Raw genomic sequence first — 11,302 nt, 5'->3', positions numbered from 1 at the left:
ACAGTTTAGAAAAATGTCTATTTAGTTAGAACTTAAAGTTCATACATAAGAATTTAATAAGGACCCTTTCATAAAAAACAATACATACCTAGATTTTAAATACACACTTATAAAAAACTGCCCCAAAACAACATAATCAGACTTTTCAAAGCTATTTAACCTACAAGACTAACCTCACAATTACAAAATAAAGGTAGTTAAATATTTTTTTTTCAGTAATTCCATACTAAAGGCTTGTTCAAGGCTATGAATCACAAGATTACATCATACATTTACAATTTGTTTTCATGATAATGATATAAAGATAGAAAATGTACACTTATTCATCTTTCTTATCTCCACCTGCTACTGTTAGCTTCTTTTGTAATTTACTATACTCCTCAGATAACCTATCATATTCTTTATTCAATGTTTCGGCTTGTGATTTCATTGCTTCTTTATCTTTTTTTTCCTTTGATAGTTCCTTTTCTAGAAGTGTAATTTGACTTCTGATATCTTCTACTTCTTTCTTGTTTTTCTCATCTCCTTCTCCTTGCTGCGAAAGAAGAGTTCTGGCGGTGGCGCTTGCACTTTTAGCTTGTCGTAAGTTCGCCTCGGACTGTGCATACAAAGACGCTAGTTCAGAAATCATCTGAACTAGTCTCCGAATGACGATGAGAAGGAAAAGAGCGAATCCTGAGATGTAAAAGTTTCTTTGAGCACGGAAAAGCCTCATGCTACCTTGCATTTCTGCGTCAAGATGTTGGTGCTCAGTTGATTCGATGTTAGAATACTTCTGCATCTCCCGTATAGCATCTAAAAGACAAAGCACCAACACACCGATCAGTACCAAAAAGTAAATCGAGGCTTGTCCATAAATAAACGCCAGAAACTTCGATTTGAATAACTTTTGCCATCTTGAAGGACTTGCGATAGGCAAAGATAGAAGAAGCACAACCGCTATTTCAACGTATAGGAAAGTAGCAATAATCGTCCACTGCAAACTCATGTTTAGTTTGTTAAAGCACAACTATTAGAAAATCAAAAAAAAGCTTTATTTTATAGTGAAATATTAGGACACGAAACTCATATGCAATCAAAAATATCAATGACTCATTTTCTGACTAATGTTATTTTTTAGGATCAGTGACATTTCTTGTTTGACGTTTATAATGACGTGTTCTTCTGTTCAGAAAATGTAACAGGTGAACTTTAATTTTTATATAAAAATCAAATTTTACTTTTTAAATCCTTCGAGACTTCTCCTCTTATATCATATTAAAAAGCAAAAATATTCGTATCTTTAAAAGTGTAAGTGAATATTTCTGGATTTCATATGTTTTATTCTGATACGATAGGAGCTTCTTATGTCCAAAATCTGTATTCTGTGTGCATGTGCTGACAGTGACACTTAATTCGAAATACAAATGCAGTCTGCAGTCATAAAATCTGACGTCACTCTTGTCTTTTAGCAAAATCAAAAGATCGGAATGTAAAGAAAATAAAAAATCTCTCAAATCAATATTATTTTAAATAATCTCGTATTTTGTGACTTATCCTTTAAAAGTAATAATGGCAGATCCAAAGTACGAGAATCTTCCTGGAATTGTAAGTGAAATGTTGAGAATTATTGATTTATCTAACCCACTTCATGACAAGACAATATAAAATCTTTTCAAATATTTTAGGCCTACGATCAGCCTGATGTGTATGAGACAGTTGATTTGCCGGAAGCTGATCAACAAGAGCCGTTTGAGGAAGAAGATAATGAGTGCATTGAGCAGTTACATCTCTCTGTAAAGGACTCTTTCAATAAGTTTAAAGGAAAGTTTCTAACTGGAAATGTTGACTTCTCAGATCGATTAAGCAGAAAGAGTAGAATAGGATACAGGTAATATATTTTTGATAGGTAAAGTTTAGTATTTGTAAGTCATATACATATCTAAACACAACAAAACATTCTTATGACATTTTCGCATAGAAATTGGGCATGTCTTTGATATTTATGTCTAAACTTGTATATTTATTTATATATTCTTCAACCTACTTTCAAATGCATAACAATTAAAATGAATAATAGAATGTTCATTTGACTTTCATTACAATGCCATTAAACTGATTTGCTATCTATTAATTTATGTCTATTTTATAAATAATAATAATTTTATAATAAATCAAATTTTGTTAACATAATAGATCTGGTGACTGGGAGTTGGCTGCCATGGGCGAACCAGAGACGGCATTAGAGAGGTATAACCGACTCAGATGTGAGTTTTCTGATCTTCTTGAGAAAGTTACTGAACAGCAAAATAAAGCCTGTGAAAGTGAGAAGGTAATATGTTTTCAATTAAATAATATTTAGATTTAAACTTGTCAATCTTTTGAAATGTTTATTATTAAGTAATCATTTTGATTAGATTTAGACAATTTGACTTTGCATCTGCTTCTTTAATTTTGATTACTCTAAGATAATTGGAATATATATTATTACATATAGTTTAGTTTAAAATAAGGTATTTTTTTAGGATGAACATTCAAAGTTAGCTGCACAAATAACAACAACAAAGAAATTATTAGAAGAACTTAAACTAGAGGAAGGAGAACAAGTAGATCCTAAAGCTGAAAAACTTAAGTAAGATGCACAAATTGTTTTGGGTAATATAAGTACCTACTACATAATATATTCTTATTATTTTATTTTTCTATAGTATATACATAAAATTTTAGTGTATTTTAGTGATTATCTTGTATGCATTTATGTAATGTATTGCGCTAGTGTTTGGCAAACAATATGGGTCCTTTAGTTAGTAATGAATTTTTTAAAGGCCATTGTAATATTTTTACAATTAAAAAAACAAATAAAATTATAGTTAGTTTTAAACAAATGTAATTAGTTTTGATATATTTCTTATTAGTACCATTATTTTGTCATAATATAAAAAATTGTGTAAGATTTTATTAAAAGTAAATTAGAATTTGTATTTCAATTAACCTAATAGATAGTTTTATAATTGATTAAGTATATTTTATGGCATTTTGAAATTTTTAGAGAATATTTGTCAAAGAATGGAAAAAAGAAGAATGGTGAAATGGTGACTGCACATCTGAAACTGAAACCAGATGTCAATTTGGCACAGACAACAAGAATCGCTCAACTAGAACACAGGTAATATTATTGTTTCATTTGTGGTAAGAATCATTTGATTTCATGGTACAATAATTTTAATTATCAACATTAAACATCCTAGAAATTAAGCTTTTAAAACTAGCTATACAGTTAGTAAGCAATATTATCAGCAATTAATAGACTATTTTATTATAAAAAAAATATGAAATACCTCAATTACGTAATGCAAAATAAGACCATGATTCAAGAATAAAATCGAATTTTATTTGGTTTAAAGAAAAATTATGTTAGTTAATGAAAATATTTTAATGAAAAGAATATTTAACTGTTGATTTAGTTATTATTAGTGTTATTAGATTCCTTGTGATATTGCTTGGTTTTTTTAATTTCATATTTCTTATTACAGGCTGCATAAGTTGGAACAAGTTGCTGGTGTAAGAGATGAAGAAGCATTCCAAAGGCTTCAGACTGTAACTGGTGAGGTAAATATCAATATTTATTATAATAAAAACTCATAGCATTGTTATGCGATAGAACTCTTAGATATTGTTAATATTCAGTTTGATAGCTTTTCTCTTGTGATAGTACTTGTTATATTTTATGCGAAACATTCTTATGTATTGTGTTTTACTATATATTCTATAAGTATAAACATTCATAAATATTAGAAAAATTAAGTATTTACTGTTAAATAATGTCAGTTATAGAATAGCATTCATGATGTTTATTTCTCCCACTCTTATGAGAAGAGATGTTCTATTATGGGAATGACTATAAATAAATAAATCACGTTTCTAGGCGACTTTATGCGGCGCTGCAGCATCGCTAGCAAATCAAGCGAACCTTTTGCGTCCCGCGGAAGTGGCTGCGGCCGAAGCAAGAGTGACGTCACTCTTGTCTAATGTGGAGGCTCTTAAAGCAGCTTGTAAGCCACCAGAGCCTGAGCTTCAGTCAAAGGTACTTTCCATTATTGTTATTGAAGTTAGCACATTTTGAAGAGTGAGCTGCTGCAAAAGGCTGATGCAGCAAAAGACATTGCGAAAATAACAGACTATACGCAATAGTGTTAATAGTAACAGTAGCCTGAAATAAAAAAAAAACCTTTTTCTAGTACAGATTTTTCGCCTCGCTCACATGCGCTTGATGTGGACGCACCCTTATATAGAATTTGTACAGTTCTGGCCTAGAGACCTTTGGCCTCCCAATTTCGCTTCTTGCTCTCACAGTATACCAAAAAAAGTATAAGTAGCCATTCTTCGAGGCTAATGACAACATTTCCATTTTCAGGTTGATGAGTTACACAAACTATTGAAACAAATAGACGGTATCTCGCACTCCGAAATATTGGAACGAATGGAGGCCCTTGAAGCTTTACATAATCAAGGTATTTTTTTTCTTTACTTAATTTTATAATAACTAGTTTTGCTTTTTTTTGTAATTTAGATATAAATTCATATTTCATTGTGAGCTAATATGTATAGTGATTTAGTTTATTAAAAATTTAAAACCATTAAATTTTTAATGTGTGCAAATGTTATAAATGTATGTTTATTTATTAAATTCATGCAACACATGTCCAGTAATATAAAAAAATTTCAGCAAGCAACTTTGGCAAATCGCTCACAGAACTGGAAACTCTACAGAGTACCATAGCGAATGGTGCCCAAAATAATAAACAGCTACTTCAAGGTGTTCAAGAAGTTTTTGCACATAACATCGACAGTCTGCAAAAGGAAATCAAGAAACTGGATGAAAGGATTAGCAAACTCACAGCGTGATGGTCATAGACTATAAATGACGAGCTTGATTGTGTATTCTGTTCTAAAAAAATGTATATTTCTATTTGACAGCTAATAATAACATCGATAATAATGTTGCATCTACCTTCACCTATATCACGCGTTCTAATTAGTATGAAATTGTTGTTCTAATGCTTAAAACTAAAAATTTTATACAATTATTTAAAGTATTTTACATAAAACTTTGTCAAATAAAAGATAGAGCTACTCTTAGTGAATACATAATTTTGCGAGTTGCAATTAAAATATGAATTTACAAATAACATTTTGCGCGTAGCAAAATATGCAGTTTTTTTATTTATTTCTAAAACTTATTATTTTAAAAATTCATTCCAATTTTATAATACTCTTCGTAATTCCTGCTTTGTTGTAATCTCAACCTTAATGCAGTATTCACAAGCTTAACAGTTGCATAGAAGTCTACTGTTTAAAATCATTAGAATTAAGTTTAGACTGCTTATTGGATTAAATAATTTATTTAAAACCATAATATAAAGAAATAATTACATGACCAGCAATGTTTTATTTTAGAGTGATTTACTTTTTAAGTATATTAATAATTAAGGATTTAATAAACCAAACAACTCAGTCCCAACCATACACTGATCATGTTGACCCTTATATTTTAGCGAGAGGTGGTCACAAATAATTGAAAAGCATTGATTATGTATTGCTTTTATGCAACATTTAAATAGTTGTATATTGCGGAGGGCTTTATTATGATTAGCATGTCAGTTGCCACATCCCACAAAAGAATACCATACAGCTATCCTTGGTATATGACAACTCTATCTAATACTGTTTGGATTGTAAAATAAAAGAGATTGTGTTTTTGCATTTTTATTTAAAGTACACCTTAGAACCTAAGCTTCTGGAAGAACCACTTGTTCTTTCCACTCTTGTATCTCTCTTCAAAGCGCACTCTTGTGTTGAAGCGTAGCTTCTTGCGTTTTGCTGGGTCTTTTAAGTCCTTAGCACTGAATTTTTCAAAACTGATGTCTAAGGAGTACCTAGTGGGCATCAAGTGGTTGTAGTTAACGACCTGAAAAATATTACATTTTATAAAAAATTTGAATTTCTGAATGAAACCACTTATAAAAATTTATGTGTTTCCACATTAGTTAGATTAATATTTTAGTTTCAAAATAATTTATTGTATTGAGAATCATAAACTGTTCTATGTTGTCATATGTCAATACAATACAATTTCTATATAATTTTCAACTTCTTGTAATTTTAATTTAATGTATATTACAATTGCTCGAAAACATTCATGTGAGTACCCAATATACAGATACAAATATAATTTAGTGCAAAAAATAATTTGTAATCATATTTTTATTTCTACCTATAAGATGTATCCAAAAAAATTCACTTTGTTATTAAAAGATAAGCCATAACTAATTTCACCAATCTTATAATGATTGTGGTTAGCTATACATTTACATTCTCACATGGCTTTAAATCTGGTGTACATAAATATAACCTTATGAATAAAATTATCACCCACAGCAATATATTACTATATACATACCTTAACGAAAGGCTTGACTTTGGAACGTTTGTGAATTTTGTTTTTGCCCATCCTCTTGTGAACTTTCCTGGGGTATCTATCAATACCGGCGAGAAAAGCGTGAGCGTATGGCTTTTCAGCTGTTCCCTCGTCGTAGGTTTTAACGACGATAGCTTTACGCCCCGCGTACCGTCCGCTGAGGACCAGCACCACTTTACCAGGTTTCATAATCTTACCCATCTTGGATGGATCTGCAAATAAACATAACCTCCGCTATACTTCGGATAACAAAAACAAACTATTCACTGACGCCCACTAATAGCACTTTTACTTCTTAGCATTCTTCATTATATTGTATTTTATTTTAATAACGTATTAGTTATAACTATAAAGCTAATACACTAACACCTTGTAAACTTATCAGGTTTTCGAATTTTATTGATAAACAAAGAAATGTGGAAAATATATTAACCGTGTTGCAGTAGTGTTAATAATTGATAATACTAATTATTCGTTCTTTAATTCATCACTTATTTAGTTAGGATTTTCTTGGATTTATTTTAATGAATATACGAAACTCACATTCCCTTAACCCGTCGACAAGAAAAGACCATAGACTAAAAACTTTGATAGCACGACGACATTGACTTTGACATTTGAGTAGTTGTCATTCGTACAAGAAAGATACCCAAAAGTACAGAGTAAATATTAATGCGATCTATTACTATTCACTTTACTGAACATGGTTAATTTAAATTATTATCATGTAATATTTATAAATACGTATTTTTTTGTTTTTAACGTGCAGCACGACATTTTGACACAATATCGACGGCCCCCCTCACTCACTGCCAAACGAAACTTATCAATGTTATAATATATAAGTATATACTCTTTCTTGAAGGACCCTTGAGTCTATTTGATTTGGAAATACATACTTCAGTGGGCAGCTGGTTCCACATGGTGGTAGGTAGTGCGTGACCAAAGCTGGCTTTAACACGTTTAATGCCACTTTGATTTTTGAGTACTTATTTCTGTTTGAGCCTAGGGAGACACCTGGGGGTCTAGTCTGTAGTCAACATACGATTGTTCCGTTGGAGCCATGGGGTCACCATATGACCGCGAGCTAGAGGCGACTTTAAAGCTTTTGTTGAGCCAACGGGCACAATTATGGAGAAAATATGTATTAGACATGACCCCTACGTACCTGTAGACAAATGATTCGCACTTGGTTTTTTGAAAAAAAAATAGTTTAGAAAAATATGTCAGATAATGTCGGGCCGAGAATTTCAAGGTGTTTTGAGAGTATTGTCATACTATTAGGTCCTTACATATGAAATTGGCGTATTTCGTACTGGCCACTTTAATCACGATCTTCTCCTCTTTGGTAAGGAATTCCAAATTCAAATTTGTACAGCTATTTACTCATGTATTTGTGCTTCGATGACCGTCATTCATTTGTTTTTTTCTGTTTGCGTCACTCATTTTACAAAATGGAAAACTTAAAGTATCGCATAAATTACGAGTACGAGTTCCGCCGTGGCACTTGTGCTGCGGAAACGACTGGAAGGGTGAATGATGTTTATGGCGGTCATATTGCAAAAGAAAACACAGTTCGTTTTTGGTTCCAACGTTTTCTTTCTAGAAATTTCGACCTGCAGAACAAGCCCCGTGGACGGCCTGAGACCCAATGATAATGAAGTATTGAAGGCTATTGTGGAAGCGGATTCATCGCAAACCACGTCCGAGTGAGCTGCAGGCTGCGGTGTTAGTGATAAAACTGTTTTAATTCACTTGAAGCAAATTGGGAAGATTAAAAAGCTTGAAAAAGCTTCAATTGGAATGTCTAAGACATCCTCCGTACTCCCCGGACCTTGCTCCAACAGATTAGCATTTTTTTCGAAATTTGGACAACTTCTTGCAAGGGAAAAAATTTAACTCTGATGGGGCAGTCCAAATCGCCTTCACAGATTTTATTAATTCCCGTCCGACTATTTTTTTTAGTAAAGGGATCAATGAGCTACCTATGAGATGGCAAAAGTGCATAGAAAACAATGGTTCATACTTTGATTAATTAAATATATTATATTTAAAAATATTCGACTTTTTGTTCCTCCCATACAAAACGCCAATTTCATATGTAAGGACCTAATATTATTTTATGATTTAACATTATGGTTAATTAATAATTTTACGGTTATAAGTAAATCTAGCCTAAATAGGAAAGTTCTATCATAAATTAAAATACCTACTTAAATCTGTAAAAAGGAAAACTATATCAGTTTAAATCATTAGGGGATATATTTATAAGTGAAACCACATGTTAAAATTCAATAAAGTAACAATTTATTTAAAATTATTAAAGAAGACAAATAAAACTGCAGATTGATATCGATGTTAACTTGGTAAGTAAATTATTTAATGAGATTTATGGAAACAATCTAAACAAAGAAATGGTTTAGGTATTAGGACACGTTTCTCAAAAAGTTACAACTTTTTTGGTCTTGTTTTGCCTAAAACTCACCCCATTATTTTTAAATTTCCTTTATAGCACTGTTGAAAGCTTATGTTTCACTCTTCTTGGCCTTAAAATCTCGTTTAAGGTTTCCTCACTTCTAGTCAGTAGTCCCTTCAACACCTGTTTCCTAAACTCAACTATTTGCATTTTCTTTCAATTCATTTCTATTAATAAGCCAATACGATTTATTACCGTGTGAAAACAAAAAATTAGTTCATTCAAATCGCAAGTTACAAGCGCTCGGGATTGCCCGACACCGCGACCCCCGCGGCCGCCACTAACGGTTTTTTTTATAGAATAGGGGGCAAACGGGCAGGAGGCTCACCTGATGTTAAGTGATACCGCCGCCCATGGACACTCTCAATGCCAGAGGGCTCGGTGTCGTTGTTGGCCTTTTAAGAATTGGTACGCTCTTTTCTTGAAGGACCCTAAGTCGAATTGGTTATTACGTTTTCTTATCGTGTAGGCCATGGGGGACAACTATTGAGTGACACTAGTGTTTTAGGAAAACGAATTCACAATGTTGCATATAGTTGATGTTCTTTGGTGATGTACTAAATTTTATGACCTTTTAAACAATAAAAACTTGTACTTATATGAAATTTTACAACGAGGTTTCAACTTGGCTCTTATGACTACTTAAGCGAGGCACAAATGGTGTCCCCTGCGGCGTTTAACGTGTTAATAAAAGACTTTGGGGGCCTACTATGACTTATGAGTTGTTAATGCGAGCCTATTGACAGCCTATAACTGAGATGCATCGCTTATTCATACCGTGACATCGAAAAAATCAGCCCGTTATTAGATTACATATTTAGTCGATATTCAGATTTCTTTCATTAAATTTATATGAAAATGCATACCTACCAAATTTCAACCAACCTCGCAACCAAAATTTCACTGTTTCGCATTCAAATTTTTACAGAATTTCTTTTCTACGAAGATTCTAAAAAAAATAAACTTTTTGGTATGAATATGCTAAAATATTTTAATTAAAACTGGTCCATAAAGTGAAAATAATGAGATGTACAATGTTAAATGTAGTAAAAACTATAATTATTATATTTCGGATATTGAAGAGTTTTCGACGTCGAGGTGATACCGATGGTATTTTGTAAACTGCCTTGACGCTGTCTTCTGTCTGATGATGAAACACAGCTGCAGATATAAGTCCAAACAACGTCTCTGAAGACTTTCCATGGTAAATGCGGTAGAAGATACAGGGTCCCCACATCCTTACGTAACTCAATGGGATCAAGCCGCTCGAAAAGTGACTAGTCATAGCTATAATAAAATTTGCTAGTAAAGTTTACAAACTAAATCATTGTTTTATTACGTTAAAAATGTTGTATCTATGTGTGTGTGTGTGTGTGTGTGGAGGACTCCGTTTCCGCAATTAGACTCTTAACAGGTCCGTTAAATGTTGTATCTATAACTAATGCTCACAATTTTTCGAACACTAACCAGGCTCTTTGGTTGAAAAAACATCTAATCGACTAAAGTGGCAACACAGATTATTTAAAAAAATATTGATCGAGAGCCCACAATTAGATGAAGAGACAGCTTATGTAATTCAACGGGTTCCGAAATAAGTATACAAGTCATTGATTAATTGAGTTTAATATCAATAAAATAAGAAAATTATTTACACGAATTTTATCAAAATACAAAAATAAAACACTGCCACGTACACGTAGGTAATAACGATTTTTGAGGAGGTACTATACACATTAGTCTTAGTCAACTGCATGGTACACAGCAGTACTAACCGTTCAACCACACTTTGAGCTAAATAACACCTAACTTAAATTTTATGGACAAATTAACAACACGCATTACTTAAATCAACATTAAACGACATACCATTTAAGGAAATGTTATAACCTGTTACATGTAACGCCAAGTGAATAATCAAAGTCATTATGAAAATTTTCGAGACTTAGTTAATTTTCGTTCAAGTATCACGTACTATAGTTGTCTTTGAATTTTCTTCTTAGGTAATTTACTTTTCTCACATATTACCCACACATTGTCTATGCTTGAAATGCATTTTCGAGGACTCCTACAAAAATATACTTATACGTTTACTACTATTATTATTATTAGTATTACTGACCGTAAATAAATCTACATACGTGATACTTGAACGGCCTATTACGTAATTCTGATGTACAATTCGTACAGACCGGACTAATTTCTAAACCACGTCGTATCAAAGTCGTAAGGGTTTTTCAATTTAGACCTTTTTAATAAACTTATGAACTGAAGCCTTAATCGGCCTCTTATATAAATTTTATTGAATTAAAAAGGTTAAAGATTTCCTTAATACACACAACATTACACAAACAGTTTCTATTTTACGCCAT

The 11,302-nt window shown here is 32.0% G+C and overlaps 3 protein-coding genes across 4 annotated transcripts; 1 reads left to right on the top strand and 2 right to left on the bottom strand.

The window, feature by feature from the left end:
- Positions 1-186: 186 nt before the first annotated feature.
- LOC111004110 (B-cell receptor-associated protein 31) lies at positions 187-1,105 on the bottom strand. Its single transcript, XM_022274962.2, has one exon. The coding sequence runs from the start codon at positions 986-988 to the stop codon at positions 320-322; it is 669 nt and encodes a 222-aa protein (XP_022130654.1). The 5' UTR covers positions 989-1,105; the 3' UTR covers positions 187-319.
- A 308-nt stretch (positions 1,106-1,413) lies between these two features.
- LOC111004115 (dynactin subunit 2) lies at positions 1,414-5,416 on the top strand. Its single transcript, XM_045627947.1, has 9 exons — positions 1,414-1,587; positions 1,668-1,870; positions 2,176-2,311; positions 2,505-2,611; positions 3,029-3,145; positions 3,513-3,588; positions 3,905-4,063; positions 4,394-4,490; positions 4,706-5,416. Exons 1-9 carry the CDS (start codon positions 1,552-1,554, stop codon positions 4,882-4,884), a joined length of 1,110 nt encoding a protein of 369 aa, XP_045483903.1. The 5' UTR covers positions 1,414-1,551; the 3' UTR covers positions 4,885-5,416.
- Positions 5,417-5,732: 316 nt separating this feature from the next.
- On the bottom strand, positions 5,733-7,100 carry LOC111004114 (60S ribosomal protein L27). 2 transcript variants are annotated; one of them, XM_022274971.2, is made up of 3 exons: positions 7,001-7,100; positions 6,440-6,669; positions 5,733-5,947 (listed from the first exon to the last, which is right to left on the bottom strand). In XM_022274971.2, the coding sequence occupies exons 2-3, from the start codon at positions 6,656-6,658 to the stop codon at positions 5,762-5,764; spliced, it is 405 nt and encodes a 134-aa protein (XP_022130663.1). In that variant the 5' UTR covers positions 6,659-6,669; positions 7,001-7,100; the 3' UTR covers positions 5,733-5,761. The 2 variants fall into 2 exon arrangements, with proteins under 2 accessions (XP_022130663.1, XP_022130664.1); XM_022274972.2 differs by having other exon boundaries at positions 6,891-7,038.
- Between the last annotated feature and the right edge of the window lie 4,202 nt (positions 7,101-11,302).

The sequence above is a fragment of the Pieris rapae genome, chromosome 4 (genome assembly GCF_905147795.1).
Source record: "Pieris rapae chromosome 4, ilPieRapa1.1, whole genome shotgun sequence".
Lineage (NCBI taxonomy): Eukaryota > Metazoa > Arthropoda > Insecta > Lepidoptera > Pieridae > Pieris > Pieris rapae.
Note: the sequence above shows the minus strand (reverse complement) of the source record. Positions and strands in the feature narration are given on the sequence as shown.